General features: G+C 44.0%; 1 protein-coding gene across 6 annotated transcripts in view; it reads right to left on the reverse strand.

Moving 5' to 3' along the window:
- WWC1 (WW and C2 domain containing 1) overlaps positions 1 to 21777 on the reverse strand; it is a 187843-nt gene that overhangs the window by 70557 nt on the left and 95509 nt on the right. For all 6 annotated transcript variants that reach the window (XM_032252697.1, XM_032252696.1, XM_032252699.1 and 3 more), the window contains exons 3-5: positions 18891 to 19094; positions 6443 to 6519; positions 4377 to 4456 (exon numbers count right to left, since the gene is read on the reverse strand). In XM_032252697.1, the coding sequence (XP_032108588.1) occupies positions 4377 to 4456; positions 6443 to 6519; positions 18891 to 19094 (361 nt within the window). The remainder of the gene's footprint in view (positions 1 to 4376; positions 4457 to 6442; positions 6520 to 18890; positions 19095 to 21777) is intronic.

Genomic DNA, 21777 nt, shown 5'->3' on the forward strand with positions numbered 1-21777 from the left:
TGTGTGTGTGTGTGTGTGTGTGTGTGTGTGTGTGTGTGTGTGTGTGTATTGGGCTATTGGGACGGGAGATGCATGTGTTTTAGGATTTTAAAATCCCTCAGCTGTCCCCTCTTCAGGCCTTTAGAGATTCACACAGAGAGGTGGGGCAAAGGCGGACAGCAGCCGACTCTGGTCCTGCTCAGGCACCTCCTACCTGGGCATGGCAGTGCCCGTCCTGATAGGGAGGCACTGCACTGCCCTCCTCCCATAGGGCCGAGATGCCAGGTCTCCACTCCTCCCTACTTGCAAGGAAGCTCGCAGGTCAAAGTTCCAAACTTTCATCTTGATTTTTCTTTGCAACCTCTTCCAAGAGGCAACTTACAATCCTCACCAATCTTCTCCCTCTTTTAAAACAGGTTCCTGACTATGAATTGAACTAATATGGATTCGTGGCCCAGGGTAGCTCAGCTGCCCAAGGAAGCTTAGCTGGGATCATCACAATCGTGGCAGGTGACAGAGCTGCTCTTAAGAAACAACAGAGCTTTTGGCTGCTAAAGAGAAATTTTCTGAAAGAGAAAATTGCATGTGGTCAAAGTTATCCTGGAGATTCCTTAAGAATGAGCGGTACCTTTCTCCATGTTCTGCCATGAGAGGAGGCACAGAAATAGAAGTGACTGGATAGCATCCCTGTTAGACTCTGCAAAGGCGGCCTTATGTTTTCTGGGAGTGCGGAGGGAGTGATCCGGGATGATGGGGAGGAGGGAGATATTGAGATAAGAACTTTAAAATCCAGTAGTCCTGCGTTTCAGCCCCAGCCCTGACCCTGCTAGCTGGGTGGCTTTGGGCATATTTTCAACCCTGCCAGTGCCCTCATCTGTAATATATGGCAGAACAAAAACTTCTCTAAAAAGGGGGTGAAGAGAATGAAATGAGGTGGCTGGCGTGAAGGGCTTCCCCAGCACACTGCTTAGCCCAGGACAGACATAGAGTTCATCCAAGTTCCCTTCCCAATGCAAGCAGGCAACCAGCTAGAGGTCACCACCCCAGCCACTCTCAAGGAGCTCATCCCGCATGCCAGGCACTATCACACACTTGACATGGATTTTCCAATTCAATCTTTACAACCCCTAGTTTTTCAAATGAAGTCAAAGCTCACAGGGGTTAAGTCTCTTTTCTAAGGACCCAGGAAACCGGGATTTGAACCCTGACTACCTGCCTCTCAAGACTACATTCCTGACCCTCTCTGCCAAGGTGTACGTTACAAGAGGCATCTTCCTCCACAATGGATGCAGAGCCTGGCTTCCGGCTAAGGAGTGTGGGTGGCTGTGTGGGTGGCTGGAGCTGCAGTGGAGTCTTATCTGGGCCTGATATCAAACATGGGGCGGAGGGAGAAGGGAGAAGGGAGGCTTGTCTTGGGGTTTCAGCATCAGCTTACCAAACTACAAGCGTTTTCAATGCTGCTACAGGGTGACAAAGTGGTAAAACAGGTTTGCGGTGGCTCAGAGAATAATGGGAAGTGTTCTAACCAGAAGCTCTTGAGGGCTGCAGGAGCCAGGAGGCATGGAGAACCCATTCAGGAAGATGACACGGGAGTGAGTAGCCCTTAAACTGTGTGCTCAGAAGCCGTTTTACTGCAAAGTGGAGGAATGAGGCTATTGCTTTAATAGGTCAAAAATAAGAATTTTCTGAGCTTACACTAGCACCCCAAACTGTCATTGGTGCTCCTGAAGATTACCAAGAAGCATAAAGCATGGTTCCAGGCCTTAACAAGTTCAGAATCTGGTTTGAGAGACAAGATTGGTATATGTATACACACATCTATAAATAACATGTATATATCATAGATGCAAACATATAGAAAGCCATAATTTATAATACTTTGTAAGACAAAAAAATTACATACAATTTTTAGTAATATAAAGCCATACTTATAGCATGTGTTGTGCTGAATTCACAGTGGCTCATTCAAGGTGGTGGGGGCTTGTGGGGTGGGAAGATGTGGAGAAGAACCAATTGGTCCCTCGACAGATGGCCACAGTTCCCTCAACTAATAGGGTTGTAGACAGACATCCAAAGGCTTAGGGCTATGGCCACACAATGATGAAGGTGGATTTGAAATTCACGGAATTAGGAAAAGGTATAGTAGTCAGGGAGCAAAAAAAAGCGAGTGACTACAGAAATAGCCATCCGCACAGAAGTGGCCTCCCTGGGAATGTAAGTGAGACGCCCCCTCAGAAGGGAGAAATCTACCGAGTGTCCTGCCTAGAGCTTCTGAGAGGGCTACCAGGTGACCTTCTTAACGACTGTCCAGTGAGCCCATTAGATACACTGAACACAATTTAATGAACGAGTCTCAATTATATGCTGTAGTTAAAAACAACAATAAACTAACGTCTTTCTCTCTCCCTTTCTTAATTTCTTTCTCTCTCTTTTCTCTCCTTCCTTTCTTCCTTTTCTTTTTTTTTTGAGACAGGGTCTCGCTTTGTCGCCCAGACTGCTGCCTTCTCTCTCTCTCTTCTTCCTTCCCTTTTCTTCTTTTTTTTTGAGAAAGGGTCTCAGTTTGTCACCCAGACTGGAGGGCTTTTTCTCTCTCTCTTGTTCTTTCTCTCTCTTCCTTTCCTTCCTCCTTGCTTCCTCTCTCTCTTATTCCCTTCCTTCCTCCCTTCCTGCCTCCCTCCCTTCCCCTCTCTTATAAATCTTTTTTCTTTTTTTTTTTTGACGGGGTTTCACCATGTTGGTCAGGCTGGTCTTGAACTCCCGACCTCAGGTGATTCGCCCGCCTGAGGTGATCCACCCGTCTTGGCCTCCAAAGTGCCGGGATTACAGGTGTGAGCCACCACGCCCAGCCCCCTCCCCTCCCCTCTCTTCCTCTTCTCTCTCTCTCTTTCTTTCAAGACAGGGTCTCACTTTGTCACCCAGACTGGAGTGCAGTGGTACAATCAACTCACTGCAGCCTCCAACTGGTGGGCTCAAGCAATCCTCCCACCTTGGCCTCCCAAAGTGCTGGGATTACAGGCGTGAGCCACCATGCCCAGCCATAATAAGCTAACCTTTCTTCAGTACCTGCTAAGTGACTCAGTTTTCTTACCTATAAAACGGGGTTAGGTAACAAAGCATTCCTTATAGTGTTGCTACAGGATCAGATAAGCACACCTGCATGGAAATACTGCAGGGGTTCCCTGGCACAGAGTAACTGCTCAACGAAGCTTAGCTAGTATTGTCACAATCATGACCAGTAACACAACTGCTCTTAAGAAGTAACAAAGCTGCTACATGTTCTCACTGACAAGTGGGAGCTAAATGATGAGAACACATGGACACATTACAGGGAAAAACACAGACTGCGGCCTCTGAGAGGGTGAAGGGTGGAGGGTCAGAGGAGGGAGACGATCAGGAAAAATAACTAATGGGCACTAGGCTTCATACCTGGGTGATGAAATAATCTGTACAACAAACCCCCGTGACACAAGTTTACTTGTACAGCTAGTGCTCGACTTACGACCACGGTCGGGACTGCGGACCAGTCGTAACACGATTTGGTCGTAAGTTGAGTAGGCTATATGTACAGTTGAAATGGTGCACGTGGAGATGGTAGTGCTGCCGGAAGCTGGTCCGCACTGTCGTACGCCCAGCTGGGCAACGTTTGCGCTGCCAGATGCAGAGCAGTCGTGGCTAGCGATTGTGGTCGTAAAGTTGAATGGTCATAAGTTGCATAGGTGGTAAGTCGATCAATACCTGTATAACAAACCTGCATGTGTACGCCTAAACTTAAAAGTTAAAAAAAAAAAAAAAAAAAAAAGACACAACAGAGCTGTATCTTACTTGGCCACAGGTCAGCTTCTAAAGGTGAAAATTATATTTGGTGAAAGTTATCCTGGAAACTGCTTAAGTCACCCATAGAGCACAATGTACACGGCATCGCGCATACTTTTCTAGTAACTGGTTTTTGCTAGAAGAAATCATTATTCTTTCAATGAAGCACTTGGTGAGTGCTCTTAGGGGATATGGAAAAAAGGAGTGTGTTTTGTTTGTGTGCATATGAGACCCTACTGGATTGACTAGAGGTGAGGCACGTGCACGGAAACGCTCAGCAATGCTTCTTTCTGTGACTGACTAGTAACACTCGGCTGAGTGGAACAGATCTTATTGGCTTCAGGAGTTCACAGGACAATGAGAGTTCTGTGGTCTGAAATGATTCCCTTTTCCTCTTTCCAAACCCCACCCTTGGGTGGCAGTATCTTCAGGAAATGCCAGTGGAACAGAACTTGACTTGAATGACGAGAGAGCCACATTTTGAGAAGGGAGGAAAGGGACTGAAGGAGAGAGAGACAGAGAGGGCAGGAGGGGAGCCTGGGTGGGGAGCAGCCCCCATGCTCTGCAACGCAGGATGCACTTACTTCTTCAGGGTCTGAAAGCCACGTTCTTTGAACTGCAGCTCGTGCTGGAGGTGAACCATCTCTCTCTTCAGCTTGTTGACCTGGAGGGCAGCAGACCACACATAGGCTGGGTCAGAGGCTGACACAAGGTGCAGGTTGCCTTCTTCCTGGAAGGGGAACCCAGAGCCCCCCCCCAACACTGTGCCTGTATAATGACTCAGGACAGCACCCCTTGGGCCACACTGGTCAGAGCCCCCTCCCCTCACCGATGCTGGTCTTGGTCTCTGCAGATGCCCATTCAGCCAGCATCCCAGGCAGCATTCCTGTAGGTCATTCCTAGCCAGTCCTTGCTCCAGGGAAACAGGGGGTAGACAGGAGCTGACCTGGGATAGAGTGGGCCTTCCGACTTCCTTGCTGTGTGACCTCTCTCAAGCCATCTTGCCATCCTGAGCCTCCCTGTACTGTTCTGATGGATGAGGACAATGGCAATTCCCAGGGCCATTATCACTTAAAGCTGGCAAAAGCTATGAGAGCGCTTTGCGTGGAGGTGAGAGGCAATGTAGTAACTTTAGTGGCAAGACGTGTCCTAGGAGCTAGACTCTGTCTGCAGGTTTGTGTGGCCTACATTGTATTCTTCTTCTTCTTTTTTTTTTTTTTTTTTTTGAGACAGAGTCTCACTCTGCTGCCAGGATGGAGTGCAGTGATGCGATCTCAGCTCACTGCAACCTCCGCCTCCCGGGTTCAAGCGATTCTCCTGCCGCAGCCTCCCAAGTAGCTGGGACTACAGGTGCACGCCCAGCTAATTTTTGTATTTTTTGCAGAGATGGGGTTTCACCATGTTGGTCAGGATGATCTCGATCTTTTGACCTTGTGATCTGCCCACCTTGGTCTCCCAAAGCGCTGGGATTAGAGGCATGAGCCATTGCACCTGGACTATTCAACTTTTAAAATGAGTTGCTAATAACCAAAGCTTCAGAAAGTTTACATAATAAACCTAGACATACAGTTCATTTCTGAAAACACCTGAAGATCTGGTAACACTGAGCCCACATTCCAGCACGGGCACAACAGACTAGAGTTCAAATGTAATCACCATTTAGACCGGGCAGACATCTCCCGGTTACACAGTCACCATTACTCTCTACTGCCTCACCTCCAGCCCACATCCCTCATTTATGTCTTCTTGCAGGCATCTGAGTTTATGGAAACTATTAAATACATCGAGTCTAACTAAAACACTCTTCAAAACAATGACTTTACTGCGAGCAAGTAATGTAATTGTGGTGCCTCAGTTTCCATGTTGGTAAAATGGAAATACTAATATTTATTCCCTATGGTAATCATGAAGTAATTAAAATAAGATCATGCAGAATAATCAGTAGCTAGGAAGATAGTATACCATATTAGAAACTCTGGAGTAAGACTTGAATCTCTTGTGACCTTGCGCAAGTTTCTTAGCTCCCCTAAACCTCTATCTGCTCATCTTTAAAATGCAGATGATGACAGCTTGGTGGTGGCTCACACCTGTAATCCCAGCACTTTGGTAGGCTGAGGCGGGTGGATCACCCGAGGTCAGGAGTTCAAGACCAGCCAGACTAATATGGTGAAAGCCTGTCTCTACTAGTAATATCAAAATTAGCTGGGCATGGTGGCATGCACCTGTAATCCCAGCTACTTGGGAGGCTGAGGTATTAGAATCACTTGAACCTGGGAGGGCAGAGGTTGCAGTGAGCTGAGATCGCACCACTGTATGCCAGCTTCGGTGACAGAGCAAGACTGTCTCAAAAAATAAATAAATAAAGTAAAATGCAGGTGACAGCAATTACTTCACAGAGTTGTTGCAAGGACACAAGGTAATGAGGTATTTCACACTGTGCCTGGTATATGGTGACTGCTTGTGAAAAGGTAGCTGCTATGACCATCACTATTACTGTGACTACTGCCTCTACTGTTATTATTCAGGGCCTTGCTAGCACTGGCTGTCATGGCCTGGCTGAAGCATCTGCTCTGGCCTTGTTGGCAGGCTTGTGGCCTAAGACCTCAGTGGCCCCCATCACTAGCACATAGTATAGGCGAGGAGGTCCTACCCGGGATTTTGCAGTGGCAATTTCAGCTTTCAGGATCTCAGGGTCATACTTAGAGCTGGATGATGAACCAGAGACCACTGTAAAGAAAAAAGAACAAGAATATCAGTAGAAGAAGCACATTTCAGCAAAGCTGGCTTATTGGCCAACTAAATAAACCTGGAAAGGAAGGACTAAAAGTGAACAACCTACATGTTCAACAAAGGGGGATGTGTTACATGAATATGACACACGCATAAAATGGGGACTACACAACTGAAAGTGATGATGAAGAATATTGAATGACAAGGGAAAATATCTGAAACTCATGTGAAAGCAAGTTTACAAAAAAGTGTAAAGAATAACTTAAACTTGGGGCCAGGCACAGTGGCTCCAGCCTGTAATCCCAGCCCTTTGGGAGGCTGAGGCAGGGGGATCACCTGAAATCAGGAGCTGGAGACCAGCCTGGCCAACATGGGGACATCTCCTCTCTGCTAAAAATACAAAAATTAGCTGGGCATGGTGGCAGGCGTCTATAGTCTCAGCTCAGGAGGCTGAGGCATGAGAACTGCTTGAACCTTGGAGGCAGAGGTTGCAGTGAGCCGAGACTGCACCACCACACTCCAGCCTGAGTGACAGAATGAGACTCTGTCTCCAAAAACAACAATAACAACAACAAAAAAATAGTTTTCAAATATACACATACATATATGCATTTTAAAAAGTGAAAAAATAGTAAAGAGAACGCTGATATCTAGAGAGTTAGATGGTAAATGATATTATCATCTTTATATTTTTCTCTTAAAAAAATTTTTTTTTATGCCAAATCCTAACCACTAGACCACCAGGGATCTTTTTTTAAAAAACATAAACATATGCTTTACAAATTACTAAAAATATTGATACTTTATAATATGAATGTACATTCAAAAAGGAAAATAAATTACCCATAATCTTTTTTTATTTTTTCTGTTACCCAGGCTGGAGTGCAATGGTGTGCTCTCAGCTCACCGCAACCTCTGCTTCCAGGGTTCAAGCAATTCTCCTGCCTCAGCCTCCCAAGTAGCTGGGATTACAGGTGTGCACCACCACGCCCAGCTAATTTTCTTGTATTTTTAAGTAGAGACCGGGTTTCACCATGTTGGTCAGGCTGGTCTCGAGCCCCTGACCTCATGATCTGCCCGCCTCAGGCTCCCAAAGTGCTAGGCTTACAGGCGTGAGCCACCATGCCCGGCTAATTACCCATAATCTTACCACCCTAATACAATTATCTTTTTCCCAGGCTGCCTTCCAGTATAAATCCATGGTTCTGTCATACAGTTGTAATTTCACTGTATTTTAAAAATAGTATGTATTTATGTATTGAAAAAGGATTTTAAGGCGTATGAAAGTGAACACTACAGAGTAAAACATATTTAAGCTATGGAAAACGAGACAAAGGGAAAATAAGGATAAGAAAGCAAACTGGCCACAGGCTCTGAGCCTCCTAACTGGTAATGGGAGGGGGAAACAGGACCAGGTATAAGATTCGTGGTGTCCTTAAGATAAACACAACCCCACTGTTCAGAAAAGAACAGTTATTCTTAGTCGGGAGGCAGAGAAGTACTTCTTCCATGAGTCCTTAATCACACTGGTGGAACAATTTCATCATCTCCCCTGTCTACCGACTACCATCTGAACACTCTTTCCTGTTCACATGTTATCAGATCATCTGCTGAGATCTGGGTTTTTCTTTCCTTTTTATTTTCTGAAATGGAGTCTCGCTCTGTTGACCAGTCTGGAGTGCAGTGGCACAATCTTGGCTCACTGCAACCTCTGCCTCCTGGGTTCAAGCTCTTCTCCTGTCTCAGCCTCCTGAGTAGCTGGGATTACAGGCATGTACTGCCATGCCCGAATAATTTTGTATTTTCAGTAGAGACAAGGTTTCACCATGTTGGCCAGGTTGGTCTTGAACTCCTGACCTCAGGTGATCCCCCTGCCTCGGCTTCCCAAAGTGATGGGATTACAGGTGTGAGCGGCTGTGCCTGGTCATCATCTGAACACTCTTTCCTATTCATGTGTAGCCAGATCGCCCGCTGAGATCTGTGTTTTTCTGAGGATAGGTAAGCTTATTGGTGATTGCTGGCAATTATCAGTGTCTGGAGGTAGACGTGACAGTCATGAAGGGAACGCTACTGTTTGGCTTTGTTTAGAAATATTTTAATAGGCCATTTGATTATGCATGAGGCATTAAAATGTAATATTTGGAAGTTTGGGGAAAGAGAAGCCTGTTCTGCATAATAACATAAAAGATGTTTGGCACCACAGGAAGTGTTGCATTTCTGCTGAATTTACAATGATAATGATGATGGAAAAGACTGAGGTTTACCACAAGAGATGAGGGGGGACAACGCTGGGGTGGAAAGGGCCTTGTAGCCTTTGTCTCAAGCATGGAGCAGGGAATCCATGTACAGAGACGTTTCATTACCAATTTCAAGTTTTCATTTCCTGGTGTCTAATTCCTTTGGTTTTTTCTGGACTTGGGGATTTTGCTGGACTTGGGATTTCAATGCTGGTTGGATATTTAGCTGGAGGTATCTATCACGTTAGGTGTATAGTAACTCCTCACTTAGGTTTGGAGACAGTTTTTGGAAAATGTAACTTACAGTGAAACCACATATAATGAAGCCACTTTTGCCATTGGCTAATGATATAGACAAGAGTTAAGTTTCTTTTTCGCTTTCTCTTTTTTTTTTTTGAGATGGAGTAGGCTGGAGTGCAGTGGTGCAATCTCAGCTCACCATAACCTCCGCCTCCTGGGTTCAAGAGATTCTTCTGCCTCAGCCTCCTGAGTAGCTGGGATTACAGGCATGTGCCACCACGTCCAGCTGATTTTTTGTATTTTTAGTAGAGACAGGGTTTCCCCCATGTTGGTCAGGTTGGTCTCGGTCTCTAACCTCAGGTGATCCACCCGCCTTGGCCTCCCAAAGTGCTGTGATTACAAGCGTGAGCCACTGCGCCCCGCCAAGTTTCTATGGCATATTTCTGGTTATAAAACATCACCAAACATCTACAGAAAGACCAAAACACTTCTAATATTAAACATTGAAATTAGTGTGAGCTATGTGTACAGTATAGAAAGAGTAATAAAAACAAAGCAAGATCATTATTTATCCAATTATTCCAGTTCGGGGTCGTGGGTGGCTGGAGTCTGTCCTGGCAGCTCTGGGCATTAGATGAGCACCAACCCTGGACAGGATGCCATACCATCGGAAGGCACACTCACTCACACAGGGACCGTGCAGACATGCTGATCAGTCTAACAACGTGTGTCTCTTTTGGGTGTGAGAGGAAACTGAAGTACCCGGAAAAAACCCACTCAGACATGGGGAAATTGTGCAAACTCTACACATGAATGGCCTTCCTGGTAAGCAATTTTTTTCCTCATCAATGTTATAATAAAATGACCTTGGACAGAATGATGTTATATGAGGACCTACTGTGTTTCCAAAATAGGTACTTGCAACAAAATATTAAGACAGTTAACACCATTTACCACTCACTGATCGACAGTAATAATAGTTAAGGACAGAGGAGCTGGTCAGTCTGGCAATAACCTGGGATACACAGAAAGGTCCTCAAGGGGAGCAGAGCAGGGGATGTTTGTTCTATGAGCACCCTGTCCTGCCAGCCACCCGACTCCTCAGGCCGTGCCTCTGGACATGGGTTTGCATTTTGGGGAAATGTTGAGGTGACTGTGGCAGCAGCATGGAAGAGCCTGTAAAAATGACAAGACTTGACTCAGACAGGGAGAGGTTGGCTGTGGGGACCAGTCACTCCAGGGCCAACTTGAGGCATGTATTGTGTTCCTTGGGCAAGCCCAGAAGTCCTGGAAACAAGGGATGCCACAAAGAAGAGATTTTTGGCAATTGGGCCACCAGGAGCTTTAAGTCTTATCTCCTGAAGTATCACTGTGAAGTGCACAGTTTGTACTCAAAGCCTCTGACACGAGATGTAGACTGTTACTTATCACTTTGTAAGTAAACATTTGATTGAGGTAAAAAAAAATATGTATATAACACAGAAGTACATACATCACATATGCACAGCTTGAGGAATTTTCACAAAGAAACACACTAAGCAATCAGCACTCCAATCAAGAAAGCAGGTCATCAGCCCCTCCTTTGTGTTCGCATCTCTTCACTACCCTCTACTATAAGAAGTTGCTTTTTTTTTTTTTTTTTTTTTTTTTTTTTTTTTTTTTGAGTCAGAGTCTCCCTCTGTTGCCCAGGCTAGAGTGCAGTGGCATGAGCTGGGCTCACTGCCACCTCTGCCTCCTGGGTTCAAGTGATTCTCCAGCCTCAGCCTCCCAAGTACCTAGGATTATGGGCACCCACCACCATGCCCAGCTAATTTTTGTATTTTTAGTACAGATGGGTTTTCACCATGTTGATGAGGCTGGTCTCAAATTCCTGACCTCAAGAGATCCATCTACCTCAGCCCCAAGTGCTGGGATTACAGGCGTTAGCCACTGTATCCAGCCCTACTACAAGAATTTTATATCCAACAGGACTTTAAATACTGTCTTGCCCCAATGCTTAATAGCTCTTCACTTTTAGTTTTTATTAGTTATATATGAACACAGTTTAATGGTCCAACATAGCACAAGGTTTGCTATTAAAAGGAGCATTCCATAGCCCCTATCCCCATACCTCACACCCTAAAAGAAAATCATTTTCAATTTCTTGGGTGGCTACCTCTATGTCTCTAATAATACATGCATTACTGCTTCTTGAACTTTTCTGTTTTCGGCATTACTTATTTCCTTATCTCTCAGGAGGATGGGCACTTAGCCTCCCTTCCTTCCCCAGCCCCTACACCACACATGCGCCTCTCCCATCTCCCCATCCTCCTAAAAGCAATAGCATACTTTTGGTGAAAGCAATCGTCAGTGTTTGCATTATTTTTACTTTGCAAACACTATTCAGGGTGGAATCAGCTAGCTGACTTTGCTTACTTTTACTTTTCAGCACTTTTTTCCCCTTAATTATTGTCATTTTTATGTTTGCTTAGTTTCTACAAACTTATCACTAATTCAACCTCATGTTCTGCTAGTTATCTAAATCTCTGCTCATACAGTCCAGATCACTGTGAATCTGGTAAGTTTTCTATTTTGGGATCTCTCCTGCCTGGGCTTCTCCCTTGCATCAGTGTGAGTGAGCTACTCTCTCTGCACGGCTGGCTTCCTGAGATCCCCCTTCGTGTTCCTCTGCATGTCTCCTCATCTCTCTGTATACCACGTCTTCCTATTTATGGTCTACCCCTTCATTTTGGTAGGACATCATCTCTAGTAGCTTCCTGGGAAAGAAACCATGAAGGAAATGAATTTTTTGAAATCTCACATGTCTGAAAATAGCCTTATTTGGCCCTACATTTGATTAAAGGTAGTTTTGCTGGATATAGAATTCTAGGTCAGAAATAATTTTCCTTAAAACCTTGAAGGCATTACACCATGGTCTTTTAGGTTTTCAGTGCTATTGGTGAGAAGTCTGGAGCTATTCTGAGTTGATCATTTCTGTGTGACCTGATTTTTTCTCTCTGAAAGCTTTTAGGATCTTGAACTGTCCCAGTGTTTGAAGTTCCACAATGAGATATCTTGGTGTGAGCCAACTTTCATCCACTGTGTTGGACACTCAGTAAACCTTTCAGTCTAAAAATTCTCCTCCTTCAGTTCTGGGAAATGTTTCTGAATTATTTCCACGATGCTTTTCTCCTCTGTTATATCTGGAACATATTTTCCTCAGATAGTAGATTTCCTGTCCTTGTAGTCTATTTTTTTTTCTCTTACTTTCAATCTTGTATTTTTGCTCTGATTTTTAGGTTTCCTCAGTTTTATTTTCCAGTCTTCCTTTGGAGTTTTCATTTCCACTCTCGTAATTTCCATGGGCTCTTTTTTATTCTCTGAAGGTTCCTTTTTAAACAATGTAGCACCGTGTAGCTTCGTTTAATGTTCTCTTCTTCAGGCATACTCCTTGTTTCCTACAAGCCCTCCCTTCACCATGTGTTGGGTTGAGTCTCTATTTTCTCTGCTAGAGACTTTCCTTGGATATCTGGAGTCTTGGTTGTTGGCTCACATTTAAGGGTGGGAGCCCAAAAGGATGACTGGATGGAGTTTGTGGACTGTGAGTTGCACAGCATGTGATTTGTTTTCTTCTTTTTTCTTTTTTTTTTTGAGATCGAGTTTTGCTTTGTTGCCCAGGCTAGAGTGCCATGGTGTGATCTTGGCTCACTGTAACCTCTGATCCAGGGTTCAAGCGATTCTCCTGCCTCAGCCTCCTGAATAGCTGGGATTATAGGCACGCACCACCATGCTCAGCTAATTTTTGTATTTTTAGTAGAGATGCGCCTTCACCATGTTGGTCAGGCTTGTCTCGAACTCCTGACCTCGGGATCTGCCCACCTTGGTGTCCCAAAGTGCTGGGATTACAGGTGTGAACCACTGCATCTGGCTGTTTTCTATTTTTAAGATTTATTTTATTATTTAAGAGACACGGTGTCTGGTGCCCATGCTGAAGTGCAGTGGCACAATCATAGCTCACTGTAACCTTGAACTCCTGGGCTCAGGGAATCCTTCTACCTCAGCCTACTGAGTAGCTGAGACTACAGGTGCCTGCCACCACACTCAGATAATTTTCTTCTTTAAATTTTTTGTAGTGATGGGGTCTTGCTATGTTGCTTAGGCTGGTCTTGAACTCTTGGCTTCAAGTGATGCTCCCACCTGGTCTCCTGAAGTGCTGGTATTACAGGCATGAGTGCCTGGCCACAGCACATGATTTGGCTGGACATGATTTGGTTTCATCCAGGAATCCTCGATGTCAATGTCTTTTCTCTTTATATCTTTGTTCTGGTCAGATTTCCTGTAGAGTTCTCTACTGTCCAGCCTAGAGGATAATGATCTGGTACCGTTCTGGGAACCAAGTGGCATATGAGGGTGAAGGTCTCAAAACCCTTCACTTACTCACTGTGCTTTCAGGATGGTGCACTCTGGCTCTGAATTTGTCTTGTGTCCTGGAGTTCAGAGACTATTTTACCCTCTACACAAAATAAACCTCCAGTCATTTACTAGATTGAAGATGGTGATTGCCTGACTGTATCGATTTGAGAAAAGATCTGATGGTCTAATAGTCTCAGAAACAACTTTTACTCAATCCTCTTTAAGACACTCCTCCCTTTAGTCTTATATCCAGAACTAGCTGCTGCCACTGACATCCACGTTTTTTGCAGGTGCTCTATAGAACAGTGTTGTGAGCCTTCCTCACTATCAGCCCATTTTCACTTTTCTCAGGGTCTGCTAAGTAGGTTGCCACCTGTCTGTCTGCTTTCCAACTTCCGAATTCTATTGCTGCTCTTTCTTCTCCAATTTCCCCTAACCTCATATATATGTATGACTTAAAAAAATCTTTTTATCTGTTATTCTCCTAGTTTTGCAGTGAGTAAAATCGAGTGGTTTAACTGGCATTTTTTAGTTTTTAGAGATGAGGTCTTACGATACTGCCTGGAATGGACTTAAACTCCTGGGCTCAAGTGATCCTCCCACCTCAGCCTCCTGAGTAACTGGAACTACAGGTGTATGTCACCATGCCTAGCTTCAACTGGCATTTTTAACGGCAAGGCCCCCAGTGATTTATTTTCCAAATGGGAAATCAAGGCCTAGGGAGGGGAAGAAGTACGATAAGGTCCCAAAGAACCCAGCTCTCCTGAGTTCTCACCTTTTTAGAGGGTGGAGGAGCCAAGTATAGCTAAAGAACCTTAGCATTTGACTGACTGACTTGGGTTAAATTAAGAAAACTGATTTTGTATCAGATACATCTGGTGACAAAGGCTACCTTGCCAATCTTTACCAGTGTACCTTTGGGGAAGCCACTTCGTCTTTAGGGGTGTTGGTTCCCTTGTCTGTAGAATAGAAACTATATTGTCTTAGAGGACTGCCTGTGTGATTCAGGAAGGAGGTTACTTACATAGAGTGCCTAGCATATTGCCCTCCAGGCATACAATAGGTACATATTAAATGTTAGTCCCCTTTTTCCCCATGGAGCTAGAGATTACACCAGAGAGTAGAGAACAAAGTCTCCAGCCCCAAGGCAGGGCCCCGTCTGTGACTGCGACCCACAGCAGCCAAGGCCAGGCGGCAAAACCCTCACAAGCCCTGGCAAGCCATCTGAGTTAGAGAACAGGCATGTCAGTTAATCCATCTGTCATACCAAGAGCTTACTTGGAGGCAAGCCTGGCTTGGAAAACTTGAAGACAGAGTCATGATGAGGCTTGGGTCACGCCTTATTTAACTGGGATGCTTGGGCTGGAGGAATCCCCGTTTCTGTGTGGTGTGCATCTCAGATCCAGTTGCCTGAAATAACCCCAGTTCCTTCGGATGGAAGATCTTTAACACTGAAAATGGTGGTGGTGCTTTGAGCCCAGTGGAGCTCTTGGGATTGCCTGGAAGTCATATGACAAGGCTGAGGAGCTGCATTATTTATTTCCTACCTTTGATCATATATTTATTCTCGTTGGTTCCAGAGATGTGCAAAAAAACCTCTTTTTCATTTACAATGCTAATGAATTAATAGCAATAATTATTTACTGGGAGCTTAAGAATATAAAAAGTACTATTTCAAGCACTTTACATTTGTTAACTAATTTAGGCCCCTTAACACTCCCATGAAGATGATATTATGATTAGATTGATTTTTCAGATGACGAAAACTGAGGCACAGAAATGGCATAACTTGTGCAAGGTTACAACAGCTAGTAATTTGCATATCCTGGATTTGAACAAAAAATCTGGGTACAGAGTCCACAGTCTCAAAATATTATGTGTTTCCTATCAATAAGACTATTTATTGAACCATTTAATATGTTCTAAAGAAATAGTACCAAGTGTCTTACCTAGACCAGTGGTTTGGGTGATGACACTTAGGACAAAGTCTGGAGACACTTTTCATTATCACAACTTGGGTGGGGGTGCTACTGGCATCTAGTGGGTACAGAAGAGGGATGCTGCTCAACACCCAATAATACGCAGCCCCCACAAAGAAGAGTTACCCAGGCCAAAATGTTAATGGTGCTGAGGTTAAGAAACTCTGACATGAACCCATGAGATGAAGGTACTAATAACATTTCCACCCAACTGGCTCAGTCAGTAGAGAATGAGACTCTTAATCTCAGGGTCACAGATTCATGCCCCACATTGGATGCCAATAATTTAAAAATTATCTAAAAACAAAATTCAACAGTTAAACATAGATTCTGAGACTTAAAGAGGGAGTAGGTTCCCCTAGAGAACACCCAGGCCATCTGACGTCAGAGTCCAGTTGCCACCTCCCACCATGGTGCTTGTCATTACTGATCTGCTCAGTTTATCTGACACTGGAGTTTTTCCCTTTTTTAAATTTATTATTTATTTATTTATTTATTTATTGAGACAGAGTCTTGCTCTGTTGGCCAGGCTGGAGTGTAGTGGTGCAATCTTGGCTCACTGCAGCCTCCACCTCCCAGGTTTAAGCAATTCTCCTGCCTCAGCCTCCTGATAGCTGAGATTGATTACAGGCATGTGCCTCTGTGCCCAGCTGATTTTTGTATTTTTAGAAAAGAGATGGGGTTTTACCATGTTGGTCAGGCTGGTCTCAAACTCCTAACCTCAGGTGATCCACCCACCTTAGCCTCTCAAAGTGCTGGAATTACAGGCGTGAGCAACTGCGTCTGGACTTGAAAAAAAAAAAGAAAACTTCTTTATTTTTTCAGACAGAGTCTCACTCTGTCACCCAGGCTGGAGTGCAGTGGTGCCATCTCTGCTCATTTCAACCTCTGACTTCTGACTTCTGGGTTCAAGAGATCCTTGTGCCTCAGCCTCCCAAATACCTGGGACTACAGGTGCATGCCATCACACCTGCTAATTTTTTATTTTTAGTAGAGATAGGGTTTCACCATGTTGGCCGGGCTGGTCTAGAACTCCTGGCCTCAGGTGATCTGCCTGCCTTGACCTCCCAAAGTGCTGGAATTACAGGCGTCACCGTGTCCGGCCGAGTTTTCCCTTTTTTCTTTTCTTTCCTTTTTTTCTTGGACCTTTTTTGGAATAAATTGCAGATATGTTGCCACATGCATCTTCATAAAAGCTATGTGACATTCTCCTACATATTCATAACTCCATTATTACAACTCAGGAAAGTCTCCAATTGTCTGAGAATGTCTTTTATTGCTGCTTTTCTACCCCATTTCAGACTCTAATTGAAGGTACAAACATTTCATGTAGTGGTATGCTTCAAAAAAAAACCTAGGCCAATTGCCTTATAGAATAATCCATATTATGGATTTGTTTGGCTGTGCTCTTGATTAGATTCAGATGAAACATTCTCGTGAGGGATCCTCCATGATGTCTTTATTGCATCATACCAGAAGGCATCAATGTCACTCGGTCTCATTATTGGTCATGCTAATTTTACCACTATGTAAAGTGGTGGCTGCACAACTCTCCAGTGTAAAAGTACATCCTTCTGAAATTAGAGAGTGTTTTGTGGGGTAATAGTAATTACCTGCATGTAATTATGGGTCCATGTAAATAACCTGTCCCCCAAAACAGGAAGGTTTGTTTTTATACAAACCTGACACTTTTTCAAACTGTAGAACTTTAGAGAGAGAGAGGAAAAAAAAAATCACTTTGCTACTTTAAACCTGAGGTTCAACAGGGACAATAACATCTCCCTTCCAGGACTGTCTTAACTATAAAGCTATGGAGTGAATTGTGTCTCCACCAAATTCATATAATATATTGATGTCCTAATCCCCAAAGTGATAGTATTTGAAGATGAGGCTTTGGGGAAATAGGCTTAAATGAGGTCTTGAGGGTAGCGTCCTGATGGGATTAGCACCCTTACAGAAAGAGGCCCTAGAGAAGGCAGTCATCTGCAAGCCAGGAAGACAACCCACCCCAGAACCCAACAATGCTGATACCTGGATCTCAGACCTCCAGCCTCCAAAACTGAGAAGATAAATGCCTACCGTTTAAGCCACCCAATCTATGGTATTTTGTTATGGCAGCTCGAGTTGACTAAGACAGATTAAGTGCTAAAACCTTCCTAAGAATCTCCAGAACATTACTTGACACAGAATAGCTAATGAATGTAATACAGTTCTTTTCTATCATCTCTGAGATTCTGGGGGTTTTCCTGAGCTACTAAGGAAAAAAGGCAGGGCTGGGACAGTAAGTACCCTGGCAGGGTTTGTCCTGTCTTGGTAGCAGACAGAACTTCTCACAGTGAGGGCTTTACATTAGAGGAAACCCCATCTCTACTAAAAATACAAAAATTAGCCAGATATTGTGGCACACGCTTATAATCCCAGCTACTTGGAAGACTGAGACAGGAGAATTGCTGGAACCCGGGAGGTGGAGGTTACAGTGAGCTGAGATTGCACCACTGCACTTCAGCCTGGGCAACAGAGTGAGGGTCTGCCTCAAAAAAAAAACAACAACAACAAAAGAACACGGGGACTTTGGCATGCTTGCTCTCTTCCTTTGGGTACCAGGGATAGGAAGATAGGAGCCCCGCCCTTACCAAGTTTATATTCTAGTGGAGGAAATACTGATAACATACAAGCAGATGTATTGTGATGCGTGCTATGAATAAAATAAACAGAGAGCTATGGCCAAGGCTAGTGTTGAGGAAGAGAGGCTTCTGATAGAGCTGTCAGAACAAGCCTCTCAGAGGTGATGGCTTGAAGGATGAGACTTGAAGGATGAGAAGGACTTAGCCTTGCAAATGGATGGAGGAAAAGCATTCCAGGAAGGGGACTGGCAAATACTGAGGCACCGAGGTGGAAAATTGCAGGGTGGGGTAGGGGAGCAGAATGCAGGGCTGGGGACTCAGTGCATCTGGAGCCTAGTGAGGAGAGCATGAGATGAGGCTGAAGTGGCTGGCAGGGGCCTGGCCATGGAGGGCTGCGTGGGCCATGGAAAGAGTGAGGGCAAGCCACTGAAGGGCACTGGATTGTTTTACAATTGCGGTAAATAGACGCAACATAAAATTTACCATTTTAACCATTTTTAAGTGTACTATTCAGTGACATTAAGTACATTTACACTGTTGTGAACATACTACCATCCATCTCTAGAATTTTTTCTTCTTCCCAAACTGAAACTCTGTACTCATGAACTAAGAAATTCCCCACTCCCAATTACCCTAGTCCCTGAAAGCTTTTAAACAAGGAGCTATGTAATCCAGTTGTCATTCTGAGATGATTACAAATGAAATGAAATGAAATGCAAATGGCAAATGAATCACTGTCACAGGTAGGAGCAGGAAGAGCAGTAGACAAGATGGTGGTTTGGGCAAGGAGTAGAGGTAAAGAAAAATGGGCAGACTTGAGAAGCAATATTGGCAGAACGCAGTGTGGCTGTTCTCTGTTGGTGTTGGTGGGGGTGGTGGTAGTGGAAGGTACTCACAGCTAACTTGGGAGCCCAGCTTGTGCTCCCAGACGGCATGTAGTTGCTGGTACTCCTGCTGTGCAAGCTCCAGGCGCTGCTGCTTCACCTGGTAGATCTCCTTTTGTGCACTCAGGGCCTCCTGGGCCACCACCAGGTAATCCTTCAGCATGTGTTCCTGCTCCCGCCGCCATTGTACTCGAGGATCCTCAATCTGAGTGGTTTCTGGAACAGACCCCAGAGATTCTAGGTCAGCATCTCACAAATATCTGTTGGGCTGGTGGCATGTGGAATCCACTATCAGAAAACAAAAAGCAAAATGCATAGACAAATCACAATAAATATAAGTGGGTCAAACTCATTTACTAAATGACAGTGATTCTCCATTTGGAGTAGTCAAACAAATAATAAGCCATGAGAGGCCAGGTGCAGTGGCTCATGCCTGTACTTTTGGGAGGCCAAAGTAGGCGGATCACTTGAGGTCAGGAGTGAGACCAGCCTGGCCAACATGGTAAAACCCCATCTCTACTAAAAATACAAAAATTATTCAGTGTGGTGGCAGGCACCTGTAATCCCAGCTGCTCAGGAGGCTGAGGCAGGAGAATTGCTTGAACCCGGGAGGCAAGGATTGCAGTGAGCCAAGATCATGCCACTGCACTCTAGCCTGGATGACAAAATGAGACTCTTGTCTAAAAAAAAAAAAAAAAAAAAAAAAAAGAATAAACCAGGAAAAATTTCCAAACCCAATGTCAATCTCTCAGAATAGCCTGAAGAATAAGGACCATGTTAGAGTGCTAACCTAAACAGAGAGGCTCAAGGACATTAGAGATGCTCAAGGTAATCTCTTCTGGTAAAGAGTAAAGGAAAGAAAAATAACTAATGTTTCAGAGGATGTGGAGAAATAGGTACCCCACAGCCAGCTGTAAATGTAAATTAGAACAGCCTTACTAGAAGGCTATCTGACCATTCTCCCTACAGCAATTCATTATAAAAAGTAGGCTGGGTGCAGTGGCTCACGCCTGTAATCCTTGCAGTTTGGGAGGCCGAGGTGGGTGGATCACCTGAGGTCAGGAGTTCAAGACCAGCCTGGCCATCATGGTGAAACCCCATCTTTAAAAAAAAAAATTTAAAAAAAGTAATTTAAATTCAGTCAAACATATGTTTGTACAAAACCATGATAATAATAATATATTATGAAATAGCAAGCACATGTCATTCTGTGATAAGTGCCGTTCTGAGTACTTTACATATGTTTACTTCTTTTTTTTAATTTGTATTTTTAAATTAAAAATTTTTTTTACATAGAGATGGGGTTTTACCATGTTGGCCAAGCTGGTCTTGAACTCCTGACCTCGTGATCCACCCATCTCGGCCTCCCAAAGCGCTGGGATTACAGACGTGAGCCAATGCGCCCAGCCATGTTTACTTCTTAAATCGTTATACTAACCTTATAGATTCTATTACTAGCCCCGTTATACCAATGAGAAAACTGAGGCATTGAGAGGTTAAATAACTTACTCAAAGTCACACATGAAATAACTGTTCAAATATGACAAACGAGAAATGGTACAATCAGCATCATGTGGTGAATCCAGCCTTCAGATAGGTATGCACGCTACAGTCACAGAATGCACTATTATAAAGATAATGTCTTTGAAGAAAAATTAATAAAATGGAAAGGTGCTTATGATATGCAGGCAGGTCATAAAACTGAATAAATAACTGTATCAAAATCAATATGCACATCCTCAAAAAGATGAGAAAATAAGAAAAAACATCAACAATCATCTTGGTGGCAGGATATTTTATTTTTTTTAAAAAATTATGTGTACAAAAAACATGAACGATAATAATCTGAAAAAAAGTAGCTGACTAGATATGAAAGAGGTTAAAATAACGTCAAAGAATCAATGCCCATGGACCATTAACTCCTCAGTCAGCCCCAGTTGTTGGGTGGTGTTAGGGGTGATTGACAAACCAGAAATTGTACAATCAGGGCCATGTGGTGAATACAGCCTTCAGATAGGTATTGCTTCTGAACTGATTACTGGTATGTAAAAATAGAGAGATGTATTCATTAAAATCCTGTTTCATGGATTTTCTTAATCATTCAGAAGTTCTGAACACCTTGGGTTCATAATTGGCCAGAAATCCCAGCACTCACCTGTCAAAACCTGGTCTGCTTCCTTCATTTAAGTCATATGCCCAGACCTGGGAACATTTGAGTTTATGCCTCCCAGTCTAGGCCCTTTAGCTCTCATTCCTCCTAAACAGGTCCATTGGGCATCTCCAGTGAAAGAAAGATCAAAGCAGCAGCAGGGCCAAGTTCTCATTCCTGCAATTATCGCTGTGTTACAATGGAAGGGCTGTTTAACCTTTCTGAATCTACTTTTGTGTCTATTAAAGGGGGTAATGAACCCTGCATCACTACTCCCCAGGAAACAGGAAACTAAAGCACTTGTGCCCAGGTAAAGAAAACAAATGATAGTGAAAGTAAAACCCAAACTATTGCCTAGGACCAGTTTTTGTTGTTGTTATTTTCTTTTTCTTTTTTTTTTTTTTTGAGATGGAGTGTCACTCTGTCACCCACGCTGGAGTGTGGTGGCGTGATCTCAGCTCACTGCAACCTCCGCCTCCTGGGTTCAAGTAATTATTCCTGCCTCAGCCTCCCGAGTAGCTGGGATTACAGGTATTTGCCATTTTTGCGTATTTTTAGTAGAAACAGGGTTTCACCATGTTAACCAGACTAGTCTTGAACTCCTGACCTCAGGTGATCCACCCACCTTGGCCTCCCAAAGAGCTGGGATTACAGGCATGAGCCACCATGCCCAGCCTAGGACCCATTTTTGAATTGTCTTTGAATAGCAATTCTACAAGCTTTTCCTCCTTAATTCTGAGAAAGAAAGTA

Source organism: Sapajus apella, unplaced genomic scaffold (genome assembly GCF_009761245.1).
Source record: "Sapajus apella isolate SASKATOON/1434 unplaced genomic scaffold, GSC_monkey_1.0 scaffold79, whole genome shotgun sequence".
Taxonomy (NCBI): domain Eukaryota; kingdom Metazoa; phylum Chordata; class Mammalia; order Primates; family Cebidae; genus Sapajus; species Sapajus apella.